Source organism: Vespula pensylvanica, chromosome 2, assembly GCF_014466175.1.
Source record: "Vespula pensylvanica isolate Volc-1 chromosome 2, ASM1446617v1, whole genome shotgun sequence".
Taxonomy (NCBI): domain Eukaryota; kingdom Metazoa; phylum Arthropoda; class Insecta; order Hymenoptera; family Vespidae; genus Vespula; species Vespula pensylvanica.
This window is the reverse complement of record NC_057686.1, coordinates 18,245,453-18,267,236: the sequence shown is the minus strand read 5'-3', so window position 1 is coordinate 18,267,236 and position 21,784 is coordinate 18,245,453. Positions and strand designations below refer to the sequence as shown.

Below are 21,784 nucleotides of genomic sequence, written 5' to 3'. Positions count from 1 at the left end.
TTTCTTTCATTAAAAAATATCTCAATAACCATCTTATTTGTTTTACATAAAAAAAAAATAATAATAATAACAATACTTGGAAGTAATAATATAATAGCACTTTGCAGGAAGACTTATGACCCGTACAAATAATTTAATTAGTAGAGTTGTTTCTTAGATTAGATAAGCTCTTTTTATTTCATCAACGATATTTGAAATAATAATGATTAAAGAACAAATAGAAAGAATAAATACCTTAAAAATATTTTTAAATCTTTATGATACTTGTAATATTAAATTCAATTTACTTGGATAAAACAATATTGTTTTATGTAAATATTATTCATATATATGTGTATACAGGCATACCAATTCTCAAAATTAGTTTATCCTATTTATTGAGTAAAATAAATCGATTACCATAAAGCACCTTTTAAACAGTATTTGTAGTCGTGGCAGTATATAGACGATAACAGGTATTAAACTTCATTACTTTGAAACATTAACAAATTTAAGCTATTCATTTAAACAATAATATCTTGTAATAATAAAATATATATTTGTAACAATTGTAAAAGTAAACATTATATTATTCCGTAATTTTAAAGGTTGCACGATGAATTTTTAAAGATTTTTTCAAGATATTAAAAAATTCTTAATTTATAATGACATTCAGTGCACGAATTCTATTAACATAAATTCATATAAACGTGAAATATCTGAATGACATTATCAAATGTAATTTCAATTTTTTTACGAACGTATAAAATTTATTGGAAAAATTTCGTCATGTTAATATTAGTTTCAAAGAAAGAGTAAATTTTTTATTTTTATTATTTATTGCAGTTGTCATTTTACGTAAATCAGTATAATTTTTAATAGACATGGATTGCCGAATTTTTGGTAGTTTGAAGACAACAGTTGCTATATATAAATCTTTTAAATACAATACAGGTAATTTGTATCTTGTATTGCAAAGGAGTATATATAGTAAAGTGGAACCTATAGATAAGGATGTCAGTAATGTAGAAATTGTAGTACCCTGGGGTAAAGTAGCAGGTAAGTTTTTAATAGATTAAATATAAGTAAACATGTGATAGGTTATCTTGTTTAAAGGAAAGCTATGGGGAAATGATAAGAATAAGCAACCTATTTTGGCACTTCATGGATGGCAAGATAATGCTGCTTCCTTTGATAATTTAATACCATTGATTAAACAACATGGACCAATACTTGCAATTGATTTACCTGGTCATGGTTTATCCACTTGGTTACCTCGAGGACAAATGTATTTTGAGATCAATTACATATTGTTAATCTGTAGGTTAAAAAAATATTTTGGTTGGGGAAAAGTAAAATTGTTGTCACATTCATTAGGTTCTCATATATGTTTCTGTTACGCTTCATTATATTCGGATGAAATAGACTATGTAATAAGCATTGATCATTTAAAACCTCCTTCTAGGACTATTAAATATTATAATAAAATATTTTCAAAAGCCATTGCACAATTTCTTACGATAGAGGAAATAGAAAATAAACCACCTATTTATGAAAAAGAAGAACTTATAAAAAAATGGATTAAAAATTCTTATAATTCTTTAACTGCAGATGCATGCAAAATATTAATGACTAGAGGTGTCACAGAAATGTCTGATGGAACAGTCTTTATAAACAGAGATCCAAGATTAAGAATTCTTCCAGTTCATACTTGTTGGTCCCATGAACAATTACTAGAAATGGCTAGACATATAAAATGTCCATATTTAGTTATACAATCTGACAAAAAAATATATATGGAAGATTTAAAATATTATTATGATACTTTAGATATTTTAAAAGAAAGTAGCAATGATTGTCGATATCATTTTATACCAGGTACACATCATATTCATCTTGTTGATGCACAAGCATTGGTAAAAGCTATTGATCCTTTTCTTGAAAAATATAACAAATAACAATTTTCATGTAAAAAATAATATATGTAATATTAATACTTATTTAAAACTAACTTAATTTATAAGCAGTTCATACTGCAATGATAATAATCTATAATGTATTATATATGTATATTTTGTATATATATATATATATATATATATAAACATATATTGTAAAACTATTTATAAAATTATTAATTGGAAATAAAAAAGTTAAGCACAAAGTAAAAGTACATCATTTATTAACGGTTATGAATTAATAAACCATCGAAAATAAAAGTTTTTTTCAACACAATATATTAAGTTTCAAAATAAATTGTTACATGAAAATACCTTTTAAAGATCTTATTGAAATAATCACGAAAATTAATTAATTAACCTTTAAAACATAATTCTGCAAGGGAAGAATACTGTTGTTATTGGTTAAGCATCGTTTGAATGTACCGCTCATCAATCGTTTTAAGCAACGGCAAAGTCACCATATATGCTAATCGACATAATCGAATAATATTCGTAAATAGAGCGAAGTCCATAGCTTATTTTTCGTTTCTAATAGAGTACACTTCACACTGAGTTTCTTTTCGATTCTACATTCGATTCGATTTGATAAATTATGCAAATATATACACGACGAAGATTCGCATTTAGTCGTCCGTAAGGAGTACGGTTAAGCTTTAATTTTCAGTTAGGTTCGCCAGTCGCTTGATAAAAAAGTAAGGTGATCGCGTGACTAAACGGTGCCTCGATGATCCGAAAAGACGCGGGATAGTGGACGTTACGTCGAAATGGGAAACAGTACGGATATGACAGTCCGACGATACGGTAGTCGCGAGTCGGTGTGACAGCTTCACACAACCCTGAACTTCTTTTCTCTTCCCTCCTCTCTCTTTCTCTCTCTCCCTCTCTTTTCTCTCTCTCTCTCTCTCTCTCTCTCTCTCTGCCTCTTTCTCGTTGTCTATCTACCCGTGTTTTCTGTTTCTATTCCACATCGTTCTGTACCGCGTAGCCGGACGGATGAACCGAGAGTAGTATAGTCCCTTTGTTCGAAAAGCATTTACGTTTTGTGACATAGGAAACATTGGAAATCTAGGATGACCGATCCGAAAAATGAGATGCACTACACGCCACCGACGTCGAAACAGACGAAACCTTTTCCGATTCGAGGTATCCCGCTTTTTCTCATTATTTCTTACGTCTTTCTTTCTTTCTTTCTTTCCGTTAATAAGACGATATCTGTCTTAAAGAACGCAATTTAAGCATTTTAGAAAAGTATATGATAGAAAATTTATAAGAAAGAAGGAAAAGAGTTACGATATCTTGTTTTAATCACAAATCTGATCATACGAACATGTTGTTGAACTGCCCTTTTTCTCACGCTCTTACCTATCTTCCTTTTCTTTACTTTTTTTCCATCCGCTTCTTTCGTTCCCTTTTTGCTTTGACAGTTCGATCTTGCCTCTTCCGTGCGGAACATAACCTGCAAAAGGTACACGTTCAATTCATATCCGCTCTTTTTCTGTTGTTTTTTTGTCTTTCTCTCTTTCTGTCTTTCATTCTCTTCCTTTTTATTTTTTTTGTTCTGTTTGATTCATTCAATTTTCTTCGGTCACCAAGTAAAATCGATATACGTTTCGCGAGCGCGCACATTTTACAAGATATTCGTCGAAAGAAACGACGAGATTTTAAGACGCAAATACGCAAGGACAGAAGGAAGTATAACGACGTAACGTAAATCATACGTATGTATTTACATAGGTCGTGTCGTAGAGAATAATAAAAGTTTGAAGGAGAGAAAGAGAGAGAGAGAGAGGGAGGAAGGGTGGGAGAGAGATAGAGAGAGAAACAGAGAGAGAGAGAGAAAGAGAGGAGAGAAAAATAAAGGATAGCAAAGGAACAAGGTACGATCGACTAAGACGATCGGCGAGAGGGGATAAAAGAAGAATCGTTGGCACGACCTACGAAAACTCGATCGAATTCACCTCTAATCTCGTTTATTAAGTTACGAGACGAGAAGGTAGGAAGCAGCGTTTAAAATAGACGCGCTTTCGCGCCATGCGCCCATCAAGTTCAACGAGACGATATTCCCGCAAATTGTCGCTCGTAAATTAAATCTTATTTCTTTTTCTTCCCATCGTTTTGGCTGACCGTGTAAATGTCAACTGTAAAAGTATTCGAATGTTGTATATCGCTTTTCTATTGTTATGCCTTTGAACGATTAGTAGTAAATGCTTGATGATCGCTCTTCCCCTTTTATAAATCCCTTCGTAGCTCTTGTTAAGAAAGTCGTAAGCAAAAGCCGAAAATTGGTGAACGTTGACGAACGCTGACGAATGTTGTCGAATATTGTCGAATATTGTCGAATACTGTCGAATGTCTTCGTCAAGACGTTTCGATAGACGTCGGCAATGTGATATTATTTTTTACGAATAAAAGTTATAAATATTAAATTATTCATATAAAAAATACAAAAAAAAAAGAAAAAACTGCAAGATTTTAATAAAACGACGTTATTAGTATCTGAAATTTTATATCAAGTTTCTTTCTTTCTCTATCTTGATCTCAAGTATCCTTCAAGTATATCTGGTATTACGTCAACGATATGGTGTTAATTCGATCAATATTGTTTTATCAACCTATTCAATGCGATAAGTAGCTGTATGGTATTTACTAATTATTGGTATTATTTTATATACCTATGCCACTGTGATATACATTAAAACGATTACGATAATCAATAAGAATTTTAAAGTTCATTGATCAAAAGGCACTTGAAATTGGTGTCTCACAATGATATAAATTCCGTTATATCTGATCAGCCGATGATTTAATAAACGATTTTTTTTCACGAATAAAATATATTTGACTAAATATTTATTAAATATTATTTATACCACTTTAATCAGCTTTCATCATATCATATAAAAACGAAAAATAAATAATTGTTCTGTTTTTCTAGGAATCTTTGTAAGTTTCTCCATATATTTAAAGTTAATATTACTGCTACATATCGCTCGTAAATTTGTCGGCGATACTTTTGTAAACATTTGCTCTGTAGGTTGTGATAAGTATCAACTAATAAAAACAAATTATCCTAACGGACTTCTTGAGGCATTCCTTTACGTTATTAGGATAAATGTAATCTGTTTAAAAATAAATGTACTCGTTGTAAAAAAAAAAAAAAAAAAGGTGTCCATCAGACTATATATTTTACTGTCTTCGTAATACGAATAAACCTATGATAAATTATGCTAGCGTAGCTCGGATGCAGTGAGCCATGTATATTGAACATGATAACATTGACGTCTCGCTTGACCGGGCAAGCCTTGGAAAATTTATATCGTCGTTATTATTATCATCCGTTTTGTTGACTCACGAATATGATCGCGTTGTAAAAAGATAAGCAAGGAATTTATTTTGTATGAGACTTTTGAAGTTTGTTTTTTTCTTATGCTTTTCTTTTTTTTTTTTTCCCGAAGTAACTCACGAAACATCGGAGACGACTATCAAAGTGCAATAAATTATGAAATAGAAAAATTCCATCCGTTTCTTGTTTGTTTAATCTTTTATAGGGGAACGGGCTAATTTCGTAAACAAGCCCCACGTAATCGCCATGGTGGGTTTGCCAGCTCGAGGCAAGACCTATATTTCGAAGAAGCTCTGCAGGTATCTCAATTGGATCGGAATAAACACGAAGGTCTTCAATCTCGGCGAGTATAGAAGGCATGCGACGACTGCCTATCAATGCCATGAATTTTTCCGTGCGGATAACATAAAAGCTATGGCGATAAGAACGCAATGTGCCATGGATGCACTGAACGACGTTTGTCGTTGGCTCGAGAGTGGCGACGGAGAAGTTGCCGTTTTCGATGCTACTAATTCTACCGTGGATCGACGTAGGATGATACGCGATATCGTTGTAGGAAAGATGGATTACAAGCTCTTCTTCGTCGAATCTGTTTGTAACGATCCTGAAATAGTCGAGCAAAATATTATGGAGGTAAAACTTTTCTTTTTCAATTTGTTGAAATTGATCCATGTATGTGATACGCGCATAGAGAGATTGTTTTTCATTTAAATGCGAAGAAAAATAACTATGTACATATAATAAAAAACACGGTATTATAGTCATAAAAAGATTTAAAAGATAAGATAACTTTTTTTAATACAAAAATAACATTTCTAATCTGCTACAATTCTTTTCTATCTTTTATATGTGTCTCTTCGTTAGGTCAAAGTCAGCAGTCCAGATTATGCGAATATGAACAAGGAAGAAGTATTGGCCGACTTTATGTTACGGATCGAACATTATAGGGAAAGATATGAGCCATTAGATGAGGATTATGAGACTGATCTGTCCTTCATGAAAATCTATAACACCGGCGAAAAAGTTATAGTGCATAAACACGAGGGACACATACAGAGCAGAATCGTCTACTATTTGATGAACATTCATATTGTACCTCGTACGATATATCTAACCAGGCATGGCGAGAGTATGATGAATCTGGAAGGTAGAATAGGAGGTGACTCGGATCTTAGTGAAAGAGGTTGGGAGTACGCCAGGGCATTAGCTACCTTCATTACCAGTCAGGATATTCAGGTCTATGTTATTTCAACATTCAATTCATTATGTGTTAGAGTCACTTTGAGCGACGCTTCGATCGAGTTATGCCACACCCATGTTTAAAGCCTTCTTTTCAATTCTTTTTTATTTTCTTTTTTTTTTTTATCGGATCAGAAAAATTATCATGGAAATGGGTGGAGATTGCTTAAAGACTCGTATTTTAAAGTATTTTTTCTATGAAGAAGTCTCAAACGAAGGAAAATTTGCTAGGTACTGAAGTCAGAGAAATAATCGAGTAGCAGATTTAAAGGGTTGGGAGGGGGGAGTATCGAAAGTCAACGTCAACTCGTATCCGTGACATTTCCTTTTCTAACTTTTAATCCCATAGATGATTCGTCATCTCATATACGATTTTAACTTGGTGTCTACAGGGTCTTAGAGTATGGACAAGCTGGTTAAAAAGGACCATACAGACGGCAGGGGACGTGGAAGCACCTCAGGAAAGATGGAAGGCCCTCAATGAGATCGATGCCGTATGTTCAGGACGTATAATCATTTGGTATCGCACTGACGATTCCGTATTATTCTCTAACCCTTTTTCTTAGCGATTATGCGAAAACGGTCGCTTAAATCTATGCCATTCGTTTATCATTCCTTTTTCTTTTTTTTTTCTTTTCCCGTTCTCTATCTCTACCTAATCAGGGCATTTGCGAGGAGATGACTTATGCAGAGATCGCCGAGAAGTACCCTACGGATTTTGCTGCAAGGGACCAAAATAAATTCCCCTATCGTTATCCACGAGGTGAGAGCTATGAAGATTTGGTAGCACGGTTGGAACCTGTGATAATGGAATTGGAAAGGCAGGGCAATGTTTTGGTCGTCAGCCATCAAGCAGTAATACGTTGTCTGCTCGCTTATTTCTTGGATAAGACTTCAGGTACGATTCTCCTTTTTATACTTTTGCATTTGATTTATTTTTCTTCGCTCGATCTTTCTCCTTTATCGCATTCTAATTCTTCTAGCGTCACAATTAACGCGCATTTCGTCCGATAATTCCAAAGCGAACGAAACATTTTATTTTTTGCATTTGCTCTATTCGCAAATACGCAATTAGATTGCATAATATATTTTTAGTGGAAAAATTTGTTTTCGTTTGATAATAATTTGTCTTTTGACTTCTGATCCTTGTGTTTAGCAAAAAAATTATATCAATGGATAATCTGGTTAATCTAATTTTACTGTGTTAGCAAGAAGTATCTTTCCGTATACATCGTGACCTTACGCTGATAGATAAATAATTATACGTATTTGTTTATTTACATAACTAAATATTTTGCGTTTTTTTTTTTTTTTTAAAAGAGCTTGAATTTTTTTTTTTAAGTTGAGCCGATAATGGAGTTCTTCCATTGGTTACGGATGATTTATCGTACATGAGCAAATGTTTCGCAAATTTTGATATGAGAGCCCGAACTTTTTTTCAAAAGTTGACGAGAATAATGGAATTTTTCCATTGATTACAGAGGAACTACTGTATATAAGAAAATGTTTCACAAATTTTGATATGAAAGAGCCTAAACTTTTTTTCAAAGATTGAAAAAATAATGGAGTTCTTCCATTGATTACAGAGGAACTACCGTACCTCCAGGTACCATTGCATACCATCATTAAACTGACACCCGTTGCATATGGTTGTAAAGTGGAACACATACGACTACCAATTGATGCGGTGGATACTCATCGACCAAAACCAAAGGTAGACCCGATCATAATAAAATTGTAAAATGAATGTGTCGTTTGTGTATTTATAAAAGAGAGAAAGAGAGAGAGAGAGAGAGAGAGAGAGAGAGAGAGAGAGAGAGAGAGACAGAGAGACAGATAAACAGACAGAAAGAGATTGAGTGAGAGAGGGAGGGAGAGAGAGAGAGAGAGAGAGAGAAAGGGAGAGAGAGAGTTGAGTGAAAGTGAAAGCGCCGGGTGTTTTGATTTTCATGATTGACGAAAAAGTCTAAGTTACAATATTTGTTCGCTATAATATTTTTTTTTAATTTTTTTTTTCTTTTTTCTTTTTGAATACTGCACCAATAAAAATACCTTTATATTTATATATATATATATCTCCCTTTATATGGCTTATGTTTTAATATTCCCAGAGTGCCTGCCTGACTGTTGTTTAGCGGTAGCGATACAGAACGATTTATCAGTTTCCGATCGGAAACCCTACGCTGGAGATCGTCCACATTTCCCCGAACCCCTTTATCTCTTTTTTTTGTCTTTTCAATCTAAGCCCAATACCCTCTGATATTCGAATGGCTTTTTTCAAGAACTAAACTCTCTTTCGTCGCATGCATTTTATTCAATTTAAATGGCGTACTTTTTAGGGCTTAAGCGTTTTATTGTGATCGTACATACCTTACGATTGTACTGTACACTAATGTAAAATATATCCAAAGATAATGATTGTTTTATCAAATAAGTAGTATGTGATGACCCCATTGACCCCTTTCAATCATCACCCCCTTACCACGCTCCAACAGATTTGACCCACCCCTACACTGCCCCCCCCCCATGATATGCATAATTAAAAATATAATCGGTGCAGTTTCATATTTTCTCTTTTATAGCGTTATCTATCGCCAGCTACTATATTACCATAGCATTCTTCGATCATCGAGTATCATTTTTAGCAAGAGAGCGTAGCAAGAACGTAGAAAGTTTCTTAGAACGTCTATCTAAATCAACGTCACGATAATAACGTTTCTACATTAGATAAATGGCAGATAGAGCGCTTTGCTTTGAATACGAATGCTTAAGAAAAGCTTTTGATATGACGAAAAGGAGCCTCTTTCAATGCGTGATGATATTGTATCGCCGATGTAATATGAAAAGATTCTTTTTTTCTTCAAATATGCACGATGCATGTTATTAAATATGCACTCCACACTTTCTACGACGATGCCAATGATGCCGAGGGAGACATATTTCCATATATTATTAAACTTTTATAAATAATCATTAGATGATTTTATTATCTACTACTCACTCGCTAGCTAGTACAGCTACTCCAGATAAGAACAAAGATTAGGATTATGACGATAACGTTGATAATAATAAAGTGATAACGTGATTTTTTTCTTACGACCGTATGAAATCTATGTTGGAGCCATAGATGGTCCATGTCTTATTTATCCACCCCACCGACATGACGCCCTGTAATCCCCGATGTAAAATTATTTTCAGATCCCAGGATATTTGGAAGATCGATTCAGAAGAAAAGGGAAAGTTCTACGCACGTGATAACGACCATTTTATAATGCAGCAAGATCCTAACTGCTCTACAATCGGTAATGACAAACAGGGACACAGAGAAAGAGAGGGGGAGAAAAAGAAAGAGAGAGAAAGAGAGGGAGGGAGGGAGACGTTTAGGCGACACATTGTATACGGCAGCTGGCTGCCCATCATTGATGATGACTATCGTCTCAACTGACTAATTTTTTTCCTACTATTTCTTCTTCGGACGATGTACATCAAAGAATTTCGGCGAATATATCTAACGGTAATCGATGATTATCTTCATAACGTATCTAACACACACGTGCGCACATCTATACACGTACGTACACGGAACAAATATTCAAACTCTCGATTCATAGACATGTACACAACCTATGCGAAATCTATAAAAGAAGGTCTGCTCAGTCGATAATACTATCAAGACTCGCGACACTTGGCCTTCGTTCTAGGCATTTTTCGTGAGTTTAATCCTATTTAATGATATTTACTACTGAGGAGTTCCTAGTAAATTCCTACATAGGGTTTTAGCACTACGTTTTTTATGAATATATTATATATTATATATGGTTAACGTTCTTTCATCGTGTTATTAACATAATATCATCTTAATGAATATTTCTTGGTAATGAATATTCTCTGGTAATAGTCAGCACTTCAGTAACGACTATAATCATTCAAGAATCTTAAATCGTGTCTTGCCAAGACATGAACGGTAAATTATTCGAATAAATCACTGACTACTGGTGGCGTTACGTGGTTGCTGAATTAAAATAGGATCTAAATTTATTTACGACGAGATGTTGACAATATCTGAAAGAACGTTTATCTAAACCTCCTCTTTTACATTTTACGCAAATGTGTCAGAGAAAGTTGATAAAAATATGCCTTATATATTAGCATTCCTTTAAATAATAATAATAATAAGTCACGTGATAATGCGAAAGTACTTAGAAAGATATTTGAAGTGAACAAAAAAACAAAAAAGATAATAATGGTGTGATGTAAAGTTCGAATGCAAGCGAGGGGTATGGTGCTTCCAAAAATTTATGATTGGGCAGGTCGATTATATAAAAAAATATATATATACGTACATACATACATACATGCATACATACATACATACATACATATATACATATATATATACAAATATATATATGTATATGTGAATGATCGTGAAACGCTTTAGAAAAATTCGTTGCATATAATAATATAGAAAAGGATGATATATTTAACGTTTTTATCTCAAACATCTTTCTTCTTTGGGAAGATAGAGAAAATTGTTTAATTCTTGCAAGAATTTAATAATGTACGAAAAGAAGAACTTTTCGAAAGATAATTTTTATTTTGATATCGCAGTGTCCTTCTCCTTTTATATCAATTTTTATCTGTTATCTTGGAAATTAAGAAAGATGTTTAATGTCTTAACATTAAGTCACTCACCCTCCACCCCTCTTGTTATATCTCTATACAAACATATATATGCATGAATTTCGTGAGAAATACTAGGGCATTTTTACACAATCCTACTGTACATTCATCACTACATACATAAAAATGTGAAAGCGTAAAGAGACAGTGTCTTACGCGAACTGAGAAGCAACAAACTTTAAGTTTTTATCATGAAACTCAAAGAATGAACATATACATAGCGCGAGTTATGTATTTTACGGGTATCGCAAATTTGAAATGTCGAAATATTATTTTACAAATACGTACGTACGTATATACATACATATATAAATACACAAATACATACATATATGCATATGTAAATATACATATGAAGCAATGCAGCGCTTTTAATCTAACACAGGCATAATAATTTTCTTAGATTTATATAAGAAAACTTATAGGCCAAAGAAAATACATAAACGATCAATAGACATTTTTTTCGTCTTTTACACAAAATGCAAGAGCCCTTTAATTTATATTATTAGAAAAATATGTTTTATCTGCCGCTTTTCACGAGTATTTTTTCTACGTATCACTGTAAATCGTATATTTGCGTTATATCTCGCTAAGTATATATTTACTCACCCTTTCAAGCTATATTATTTTTTTCGTCGGAAGTAGTGCATTTCACAAAAAAAAAGAATATAAAAAAATAAAACAGTTTCAAAGGGTGTAAGGTATAGTATACTCGAGTCCTACATGTAATTATATACATGTAATTTTTATCGATATTAAACAGTGACAATCGGTCCATTATTTTTATTTCTTTTTTTTAAGTTGCAAGTAATTAGATGTTAGTTTTAAATGAGCTTTTGTATCGTTTTAATCCTATTATGTGTAATCTGTCACATATTATTCGTCTTAAGTATTAAAATTGTAATCGATATATATATACATACATACATATATATATATATATGTATATGGGTGTATATATATATGTATATATATATATATAGCATATCATAAAATAATTGTAGAAGAGAACAAATAAAAATTCGAATTGTTACTTTCTGAATATGATTTAATATGTGAATGTAATGATATCACGTCATTGACCTTATATGATCGATGATCGATCGATCGATCAATCTTCACTATTTAAATTTTAAATGATTTCAAAATGAATAATAAAATAAAAATAAAAAAGATGTGACGATCAAGGATAAGATGATACTTGCGAGATTTATATTCGAGCGTTGATCGTGTCGAGGAACGTGTATATTTCTTTTAAATTATTCCCATAGAACATTAAAAAAAATACATATCTTCGAAAAGGACATGTATACTCTTTTCATTTATTATTATTTCTTTTTATATATTTATCCTTTACATCACCAAATTGTTATGCTTTTTGAATATTTATCGATATATCAAAGAAGAACAAATGATAATTGGAATAATTGATGTTACGAGCAAATGAAATATTAACATAGATATAAGCAATGTTTAATCTTTTAACTAGGAATATTATTGCACAATACATTAAAAGCAGATGATTTTTTTTATTTATGTAAATATTCTATGGAAGTTTTAGTTTATTTTATTAAAATATTATATATAAAATACTCTAATAACATAAACTATATATATGTATATATATACCAAATATTGTAATAAAATAAAAAAAAAAAACTATTTAAATGATTAATAATTATTCAAATGTAGAAAAAAATTTTATCACATTTATAGATAAACAAATGAGGAATACTATTATATGTTCGTTCGCAACAGAATGATTTAACGAATTTTCAGATTAGATAAAGATAAAATGTGTTGAAATATATAGTTCAACACACACACACACACATATATATATATATATATCTATGACTATGAAATTATAAGATTTTCTAAATTTCTATATTGTTGGATTGCTCAATTCAACTGAATTACCTTACGTGGGTCTTTATAATTGAATGATATAAAAAAAAAAAAATTAAAAGATATGATCATTTTTTAAAAATTATATAAGATAATATAAACGATTGTTGCATGGAATACTTTCCGTAACGAATGAATATGCATAGAATATACATAGATATAAAAATAAATTCCTTCTTAATGATTGCCTAAGTAAATAGTAATCAATATCTACTATGAGAATGACGCAAATATAAAGCGCTATACGATCGAGTTTAGTGACTGCCGCAATAAGTGGCATCACAGGGCATGTTCAGTTCGTCATCTAAATATTTCTTCTTTTAGTCTCTCTCCGCTTTAGTTTCCTTTCTGAACGCGTGCGTTTGGCTTACAGATACTATCCACGTCTTCTTAGTGAACTTAACTTTTTGTTCTTCAACATGGCTACCGCCGAAAATCTCACTGTACCAAGTATGGAAGCGGAGAAACCGTGAGCGATTTACAAAAATATACTTCTTCGCGTTTGGCAAGACTAGAAACTGCGAGAGTACGACACTCGTGGCTTTGCTATTCGATCTAAAACGTATGCCGGTTATGCAATAACAAACTGATTTCATTTTCAATTCGATTCTGTCGTTGTATTTCGTTCAATACCGAGCATACCTTTCGACCAATCGGAATAGAGTACACGAGAGATCCGCTATCTTTTCATTGGTCGCTTTAAAAAGCGGGTTTTCGATCGTTTGAATTAATTTTCTACCGGCTTACTGTACGAACAGTTTTTATTTATTTATTTATTTTTTTACTTAGTTATTATCATTTTATTTTTCTAGACTCGGAGCGGAATTTGTAATAGGAGCAATGGCGGCTGCGGGTGCTGGATTATTTACTAATCCAGCAGACGTTATTAAGATACGATTGCAGCTCCAAGGAGAACTCGAAGCGAGAGGAGCTTACAAAAAGATATACAAAAATACGTTTCATGCTGCCTATCTCATAGCTAAACACGAAGGAATTTTAGCTTTACAATCTGGTATTGCACCAGCGTTATATTTTCAGATTGTTCTCAACGGTATACGATTAGGTGTTTATAACACTGCAACAAAGTATGGTTTCATACAGGACAGTAAAGGAAATACGGATATCCTGAAAACTGTGGTCATCACAGGATTGTCTGGTTGCTTAGGGGGCGTTCTCGGTAGTCCATTTTATTTGGTAATATATTGGAAATATGTGCAAAATTCAGCTCCTATATTTCTACGCTTATCACATTAAAGTTAGTTGATGATCAGTAATAAGAACTAATCATTTTGAGATCACAATTGTTTCCAATTGAAATATTCTTCTTTTATTTCATCACCAATCATCACACGTCCATAACGATATATTACCAAAGAATTTATTTTAATCAATCAAATTCTTCATGTCAGGTCAAGACACAGATTCAAGCTCAATCTGCGCAATCCATTGCCGTTGGTTATCAACACGGTCATACAGGAACGTTGTCAGCATTTATAAAACTATGGAAGCAAGGTGGTATAGCTGCGTTATATCGTGGCTGGTATGCCAATATACCTAGATTATTTATTGGCTCGTCTACGCAGTTGACTACGTTCGGTTTGGTCTCAGATTTGTTACGTTCTTTGAATGTAAGTGTATTAGATAGGTAATCGTATGATAAAATCAAGTACGATTTTTTCTTTTTTGGTTTTCAGATACTTACAGATTATCCTATAACTTTGACTTTCGTTTCTTCGTTAATCGGTGGATCATGTGTAGCTGTCACTATGCAACCTTTTGACGTATTGGCAACAAGATTGTATAATCAAAGTAAGCAATACATGAATACTCTTCCCATTCTATTACCATTATGCTTGATCATTCTTGAATTTTATTGGATATACGTAGGAGCAACGAAAGGTGGGAAAGGTATGCTCTATAATGGGCTCTATGATGCTTTGGTTAAGATAATACGAACAGAAGGTTTGTATGGCTTATATAAAGGAACTTTCCCAACGTGGATGAGAATAGCACCACACACAGTTTTATGTTTAGTATTCTATCAGAAATTAGATCAATTGTACGACGATATAAGAACGTAAAACGTATTAACTTCATATAAATATAATCCATTATATCCAATATAATGGAAATGTAGATTGTGTACATGTTTATGTAAATATATACAACATTAATAATAAGTTAATTTTTTCGTTAAAAATAAAACAAATGTTCCTTTAAAAATGATATAACACATAAGCAAATCATGATCCCATTGCTTTCATGGTTGCTTTTTATAACATTTAACTTTATCCATAACATCATTGCTTATGGAGTAAAGCATTTATATAGGCCATTTTTTTTTTATTAATCATCACATTTAAATATCCTAAAGATTTATTATCTAAGTCGCGGGCTTTGCATTCGGTCTTGACTTCAATCCTTGTGTAATGGATGCTGCAACTTCCATAGTACTTTTACCTCTTGTTTCTGGCAAATAGAGTCTAAAAATAATCAAATAAATTTAATTAATATTATATGCGACTGTGACTTAAATATTTACTTATATTAAAATGATAATATTGTAAAAGACAAAAATTTTTTATCTATGTACCCAACAAATTGTGCTAGAAGTATAATACATCCTGTAAAAATAAGAAAAGTATACGGGCCGAGTAATTCTTGCATCGTTGGAAATAACATTCCAACAATAAAATTACCACCCCAATTACAAACACTTCCAAGAGACATTGCAACAGGTCTGGGCCCAACATCAAATAATTCTGATCCAATAAAAAATGGAATTGGACCAAGGCCAATACCATAAAAGATGACATAAACGATTACTGTCACTATACACACCCATGGCATAAATGAAACTGTATGCTGTAACAATCAAGCAAATAATAGAAATCCATTTTTTTTTCACAAAGGTGTAAATAGTCTCATGATAAACTTACAATTAAAGCTATGGAAGTACATAAAACAATGAGACATCCAATACATAAATAACAACTACTTAATAACACAATTCGTCTATGGAATAATGACATAACAGGAACAGATACCACAGCCATAGCAATATTAGCGAAGCCAGTTCCAAGAGTAGCATATTGTGATCCAGTACTTCCTAATCCTGCATCTTTAAATATCGAACTCGAGTAATAAAATACTGCACTTATACCAGTTAATTGCTGGCCGAACTGAAGAGAGCATACTAGGAGTAAAGGTAATCTAAGTGTAGGCTCTTTTAATATACGACCTATCGTCCAATTATCTGTCGATGATTTGGTCACGAATTCGTGTTGCAAAGCAGCAACTTCGTTTTGTAATAACATAATATCCATATTACGTAAACGACTTAACTCTGAAATATAGTTTTATATTACTAATTTATAACTGTTTTTTTAATCTTATTGTTTAATTGTTAATTAAATTATTAACCTTTAAGAGCTTTACTTTGCTGTTCCTTAATTATATATAAATATTTTGGACTTTCTGGCAGTGCAAAGGTAAGTAGCAGCGCAGTTGCGCATAAAAGTGAACATGCTGCTAACAGGATATGCCAACTTTCTTTAGTACCTAACACTGTATCAAGTCCTGCAATTTGTCCAAGGAACACACCAGACGTGATACCTAATTGACATAGTACTCCAACAGCACCTCTTAATTTAAGAGGTGCTATTTCTGTCATATACATTGGTAACAAACTAGTAGCTAATCCTCCTGACAGACCTAATGTAAAAAAATATCTTTTATTGACTGTTAAATATTTCTAGATATCACGTGAAAATTTCCTTACCAACAATTAGTCTGCCTGCAAGTAATAATTCAACAGAATTTAATGTTGGTACAAGGAGAAAGAGAATAGCACCTAAGATTCCAAAGATATTTCCAATCATCAAAGCTCCCTTTCTTCCGAATCTATCTGCTAACCAACTTGCTACTAAAGATCCGGTCACTCCGCCAATTAAAAAAATTGATACTATGGTAGCCCATAATATCATCAGCTCATTGTGAGTAAATTGTATGTCATATCTTTCGATAATACTTTCATTGCAAAAGTTCTGGATTAACTAAAATACGAAAATAATGATTATTTCCTTATTACTTCTATAATGTTTGAGTTATAATTCAAACTTATTATAAATAGTTTATCAGATTGAGTAATAATTAAAAAATAAAGAGATAATAATTTTAAAAAATAATGCTGACCTCTGCAGGATTGTTTAATACACCTAAGCTGTATCCTGCTGGTAGCGCGGAACCCAAACAACACGTAGCTCCTGCCAAGACCAATAAAGTGGTCCATCTACTTGATCCAGGGTCAATTTCATTTTCTTTTTTCTATAAGCAATAATTAAGATCTTAAAATTACAAAAACGAATTACCATGGATAATTTTACTTAAACTATATTTAAATAGAAAAAATATTTACTACTGTGATTTATTAAATACCAAACACATTAAATGTTTATTTTCCATTTTAAGAATATAACATAAAATCATAATTTTTCTATTCTTTGTATAGATCCTGTTTATTTATTTTATGTATTTTTATTTTAATATAAAATCAAATAACATTTCTCATAAGAATTATATATAAAAATATATATATATATATATAAAAAAAGAAAGTAAACAGAAACTATAATGTAATTGCAAAAATATTTTATTAGATATTTTACTAAGGGATTTTGCATTGAGAATACTTAAATATTTTCATTACTTAGGAATATATGAAAATGCATTTTTAAAGATTCTAATATTTTTTTTCATGAATTCACAGATAACAAACATATTCAAGTATTCCCATTAAAATTTCCCATTTTGTATATATATATATATTTTAAATAATACGAAAGGACTGGTGAATTTTAGAAGTTTTCTTTTTGTTAGCAATATTATACTATAATATTATTAGCAACATTTCATTAAAAAATTACAATCTTAAGATATGAACCCCACAAAAAAAAAGGAACCAAACCAACAAAAGGTTATGAGAAATTTATGACAACGTCCAAAAATGGACATAACTTATATTATAAACTAATTAATAATTAAAAATGAGTGTGTATATATATATATATTACATTTATAATTACTAATTAGTTTGAAGCTTATTATGAATTACTTTTATAATTTCATGTAAGATAAACATATATACATATATTAACGAAACACACGTACAGTACGACATACAATATTTATCAGGGAGCCAACAAATGAGGTAACTAAATACAATGTTTTACAAGTTATATTACAAATTGAAGATGATTTTTTGCATTAAACGATTTCAATATCATTAGGGTGATATAAAATTATAAAACAATTGAAATCGATGAAAATTGCCAAAATTTTTTTTTCAATTAGCTCGTATATCATACAGCAACAGAAAACAGAAAAATGATATTACATAAAAATAGAAAAATGTACAGATGAAAAATTTGACATCAATCAATATTTATTTACAAATGGAAATAGCAATTAGTTGATTGATGAATTATAAAAGTAATTGCGATAGCCCATCACTGACAGAGATTATGCAATGTACTTTAAAGGCAAATTTTTCTGGTTAAAATCTTCACCGTTCCTTCTGCTTATAAAACTATGATGATATGAGAAATCAATAACCATACCGCTGGAATAAATAAGTATCACAAGCAATATGCAGAGCAATATGTTGCACTCTTGAAGACCAATCAGCGAGAGAAAATAGATAAGCCAGGGACAGTACGATGGAACAAAACTCAAAAATACCACATATCGTAGAAATACCTGGAAACTAGTCAGATAGCCAATCACGTATTATCATCATTATAATTCAAATGATATTAATTAAATCCTTTCTTTTATACGTACCTTTCCAATTTATTTTAGTATAAATGACTAAATCACATTAAGTAATTATAAATAAAATTATAATGGCAAGAAACATACTTCATATACAACATATTTTTCACTAATAAATTCAAATAAATTTTCTACAAAATAAATATCTACGATGTAAATAATTAAAATTGTTTAGATTTAATTAGTTTCATGTTTTAACATGAAGACATCTGAGAGGATTCATTAATCACATTATTAATGATCTATTTATTTTAATTTCATACTTTTTAGCATTAGTTAGTATGTTACATAAAAAAGGAGACTTTTCAATAATATTATCAATAATATCATTTATATCCAGATACATGTTACCGATCGATTATAATAATTCTTTAAGGTTAGAACAGATGAAACTGTTTACGAAGATCATATCAATTTTATTCTTGAATTCTTATAAATGTAATAAATAGGCGTGTGTTCTACACGCGAATGATTGGATATTTTCTGATTACTATGAAATGAATGAAAGCTTTCAAGAAAGGTTTCAAGAACAATATTGTTTTAATTATTCCTAATATTGTAATTTATTTACTGTTTAATACTAAAATATCAAAGTTCAAAAGAGATAAAGAAAGGCAATGATATACATATATAAAACATTACAGTAACGTTTATCCCAGTTTTATAAAAGCTAGACGAATGAATATGGTTATATAAAGCATTTGATTTTAAAGGCAACATTAGAAAAAGAATAAATCTAAATTATCAGTGTAAAGGTCAAAAGATTGGCCATGGAATTCAATGAAAGAAGAAAAGTCAGAAAAGATAATTATTGTATCATAATAAAGCATCTAAACAAAGAAATAAATTTGTTACTACATATATTTATCTAAGATATTTACATAACATATTTATGCATTTATCAATAAGACATTTCTAGATTACAAAAAATAATAAATGACGTAGTAGAATTATCAAAGCATTTTTTATACAGCTGTATATTAAAAATTAAAGTTGTATTCTAAACAAAAATCAACGATACAAGATATATCGTTTATAAGATGTTACTATAATTAATAGTAAAGAATTTTCATAGAAAAAGTATAAAGAATTTTAAAAGCAATGAGCAAGCAAAGATGACAATAAATTAATATTTAAAAATAAATAAAGTAATAATTCAAAGTTAAATATCTCATCATTCAAGAAACTTCTACTTTGCTTATATAAAATAAAAAGATTGAGAATATAAATATATTGTACTATAAACAAAGTTTGTATATACGAATAATAGTAAATAGAATATAACTGGAATGCCTGTATTAGATCGTAATTCACAAGAATATATACAATAAACAAAAATATTACAAGCTTATATATTGTAAATATTAAAAATCATAATAAAAGTATAATGAAGATTTTAACTTACGGTTATTTTTGATTCACCGGTAACTGGCGTGGTTTTCGACACATCGATGCATAATGCAGAAACGTCAGATTCTATAATTGATTGTGTAAAATCATAAATTAAATCTCACCCGATAAATCAAATTCAACAGATAATACATAATTCCATTTCTAAAATATAATTATCTCTCAACAACAATAATAATAATAATATAATAATAAATAATAATTTGTAATAAAGTTAATTTGTAGAGTTCAAAAGCTACCTGGTAGCATGTTTAGAAAATATGAAATGCTAAAAGTGCCGGGTTAAACAAAAAGTCGAGAAAGAAAGGTTAATGTTCTCGAAATGCTATATGTGGCGCTACAATCTAAAATTAGTCGAAACACACAGGTATACACCTTTAAGGTTAGATCATTTGTGTGTATATATACGAATAAATTTCTTCATATATTTGGTGTTCTTTATAAATTTTTATAGAATATGAATGGAAAATCTAGCTGATAATGGTTTTACGATTTCTAATGATTTCAATTTACCTTTACGCAGGTAAATACGTACGTATTTTAGAATAATGCCACGATAAATCAATCACAAATGTTCGCGAGTATTAATTGTACTAAGATTTTTCGTTTATAAAGAAAATTTCATATGACATCTTATCTTATCTAATTGTTAAACAAGGAAATGCCGTATGAGTATTTGACGAAGCAGGATATAATTTAACAGGATATGTCATATTAATGCTACTTATCGTTCTTTCTATAAATCTGTCATTTTTTAAACCTTCACCTTTGTACCGTGATACTACTTTATTCAGTAATGTTAATTAATCAGCATTATAACGGATTAATGAACTATAAACGAAATGAAGCTACGAAAAAAAAAATAAAATTATTATTCAACACAATTTTTATGATTCGTTATAACTAAACGTTTGAAAAAAGATTGTATAAAATATTTCCTATTATACTTTTATCATTCTCGCTTTACTTTCGAGATATTTTCATAACCGATAAGAATGCACGTGCGGAAATTTAAAAATTGCAGAATTTCATTTGCATATATAATGAAGATAAGAAGAGGAATATTAAAAAGAAGGAAATGATCGGAAGTTAAGAATAATTTCTTGACACGTCAATCTTGTTAAAACAAATAATCAAGGAAAAAGAAAAAAGAAAAAAAGGAAAAGAATGGAATCGATTGAACTTACCTTGATTTTCCTCCGTCATTTCAATCGTCGAAGAATTATGATATTTCAATTAATACGATTAGAAAAAGGAAGAAAGAAGAAAAGATATGTTTTCAGAAGATGATTCGCTGACAGCTAGCTTTCGTTTAAACATCCAGACGCGTACTAAATCGAACGGAAAGTGAGCTGGTGAACGTCCTTCAACGACAAAAGTACAAATACGGCAGGCAACAACGCTTAGCTGTGCTACTTTAGTCAAGTCA

The 21,784-nt window shown here is 30.8% G+C and overlaps 4 protein-coding genes and 1 long non-coding RNA gene across 15 annotated transcripts; 3 read left to right on the top strand and 2 right to left on the bottom strand.

Moving 5' to 3' along the window:
- Positions 1–335: 335 nt before the first annotated feature.
- LOC122626970 (probable serine hydrolase) lies at positions 336–2,024 on the top strand. 5 transcript variants are annotated; one of them, XM_043807628.1, is made up of 3 exons: positions 336–455; positions 862–1,038; positions 1,096–2,024. In XM_043807628.1, exons 2-3 carry the CDS (start codon positions 864–866, stop codon positions 1,935–1,937), a joined length of 1,017 nt encoding a protein of 338 aa, XP_043663563.1. In that variant the 5' UTR covers positions 336–455; positions 862–863; the 3' UTR covers positions 1,938–2,024. The 5 variants fall into 5 exon arrangements, with proteins under 5 accessions (XP_043663563.1, XP_043663559.1, XP_043663562.1 ...); XM_043807624.1 differs by having other exon boundaries at positions 368–455; positions 826–1,038; XM_043807627.1 differs by lacking the exon at positions 336–455 and adding an exon at positions 481–717 and having other exon boundaries at positions 826–1,038.
- Positions 2,025–2,144: 120 nt separating this feature from the next.
- On the bottom strand, positions 2,145–9,721 carry LOC122626972. Its single transcript, XR_006326765.1, has 2 exons — positions 9,524–9,721; positions 2,145–3,396 (listed from the first exon to the last, which is right to left on the bottom strand). It is a non-coding gene; the product is annotated as an uncharacterized LOC122626972 (long non-coding RNA).
- Positions 2,945–9,856, top strand: LOC122626969 (6-phosphofructo-2-kinase/fructose-2,6-bisphosphatase). Of its 3 annotated transcripts, none has more exons than XM_043807621.1 (7): positions 2,945–3,083; positions 5,489–5,916; positions 6,148–6,519; positions 6,915–7,016; positions 7,186–7,420; positions 8,109–8,236; positions 9,721–9,856. In XM_043807621.1, the coding sequence occupies exons 1-7, from the start codon at positions 3,011–3,013 to the stop codon at positions 9,775–9,777; spliced, it is 1,395 nt and encodes a 464-aa protein (XP_043663556.1). In that variant the 5' UTR covers positions 2,945–3,010; the 3' UTR covers positions 9,778–9,856. The 3 variants fall into 3 exon arrangements, with proteins under 3 accessions (XP_043663556.1, XP_043663557.1, XP_043663558.1); XM_043807622.1 differs by lacking the exon at positions 9,721–9,856 and adding an exon at positions 8,634–8,953; XM_043807623.1 differs by lacking the exon at positions 2,945–3,083 and adding an exon at positions 3,390–3,933.
- Positions 9,857–13,126: 3,270 nt separating this feature from the next.
- On the top strand, positions 13,127–15,293 carry LOC122626971 (solute carrier family 25 member 35-like). 3 transcript variants are annotated; one of them, XM_043807630.1, is made up of 5 exons: positions 13,127–13,582; positions 13,926–14,307; positions 14,523–14,741; positions 14,808–14,922; positions 15,001–15,293. In XM_043807630.1, the coding sequence occupies exons 1-5, from the start codon at positions 13,533–13,535 to the stop codon at positions 15,192–15,194; spliced, it is 960 nt and encodes a 319-aa protein (XP_043663565.1). In that variant the 5' UTR covers positions 13,127–13,532; the 3' UTR covers positions 15,195–15,293. The 3 variants fall into 3 exon arrangements, with proteins under 3 accessions (XP_043663565.1, XP_043663567.1, XP_043663566.1); XM_043807632.1 differs by having other exon boundaries at positions 13,127–13,639; XM_043807631.1 differs by having other exon boundaries at positions 13,127–13,675.
- Positions 14,522–21,753, bottom strand: LOC122626968 (solute carrier family 2, facilitated glucose transporter member 5-like). Of its 3 annotated transcripts, XM_043807620.1 has the most exons (9): positions 20,595–21,149; positions 20,351–20,421; positions 18,732–18,877; positions 17,308–17,439; positions 16,895–17,168; positions 16,537–16,827; positions 16,053–16,459; positions 15,707–15,978; positions 14,522–15,596 (listed from the first exon to the last, which is right to left on the bottom strand). In XM_043807620.1, exons 5-9 carry the CDS (start codon positions 17,097–17,099, stop codon positions 15,497–15,499), a joined length of 1,275 nt encoding a protein of 424 aa, XP_043663555.1. In that variant the 5' UTR covers positions 17,100–17,168; positions 17,308–17,439; positions 18,732–18,877; positions 20,351–20,421; positions 20,595–21,149; the 3' UTR covers positions 14,522–15,496. The 3 variants fall into 3 exon arrangements, with proteins under 3 accessions (XP_043663555.1, XP_043663553.1, XP_043663554.1); XM_043807618.1 differs by lacking the exons at positions 18,732–18,877; positions 20,595–21,149 and adding an exon at positions 21,543–21,753; XM_043807619.1 differs by lacking the exon at positions 18,732–18,877 and having other exon boundaries at positions 20,595–21,154.
- Between the last annotated feature and the right edge of the window lie 31 nt (positions 21,754–21,784).

Coding starts and splice junctions, on each gene's coding strand:
- LOC122626970 (XM_043807628.1), top strand. CDS start 864: ATGGATTGCCGAATTTTTGGTAGTTTGAAGACAACAGTTGCTATATAT. Junction 1,039..1,095: donor ACCCTGGGGTAAAGTAGCAG/GTAAGTTTTTAA, acceptor TCTTGTTTAAAG/GAAAGCTATGGGGAAATGAT.
- LOC122626969 (XM_043807621.1), top strand. CDS start 3,011: ATGACCGATCCGAAAAATGAGATGCACTACACGCCACCGACGTCGAAA. Junction 6,520..6,914: donor TTACCAGTCAGGATATTCAG/GTCTATGTTATT, acceptor TGGTGTCTACAG/GGTCTTAGAGTATGGACAAG. Junction 7,421..8,108: donor TTTCTTGGATAAGACTTCAG/GTACGATTCTCC, acceptor CATTGATTACAG/AGGAACTACCGTACCTCCAG.
- LOC122626971 (XM_043807630.1), top strand. CDS start 13,533: ATGGCTACCGCCGAAAATCTCACTGTACCAAGTATGGAAGCGGAGAAA. Junction 14,308..14,522: donor TCGGTAGTCCATTTTATTTG/GTAATATATTGG, acceptor TCTTCATGTCAG/GTCAAGACACAGATTCAAGC. Junction 14,742..14,807: donor ATTTGTTACGTTCTTTGAAT/GTAAGTGTATTA, acceptor TTTGGTTTTCAG/ATACTTACAGATTATCCTAT.
- LOC122626968 (XM_043807618.1), bottom strand. Junction 17,169..17,307: donor TATTAAACAATCCTGCAGAG/GTCAGCATTATT, acceptor TTCGTATTTTAG/TTAATCCAGAACTTTTGCAA. Junction 15,979..16,052: donor GTACTTCCATAGCTTTAATT/GTAAGTTTATCA, acceptor TGATTGTTACAG/CATACAGTTTCATTTATGCC.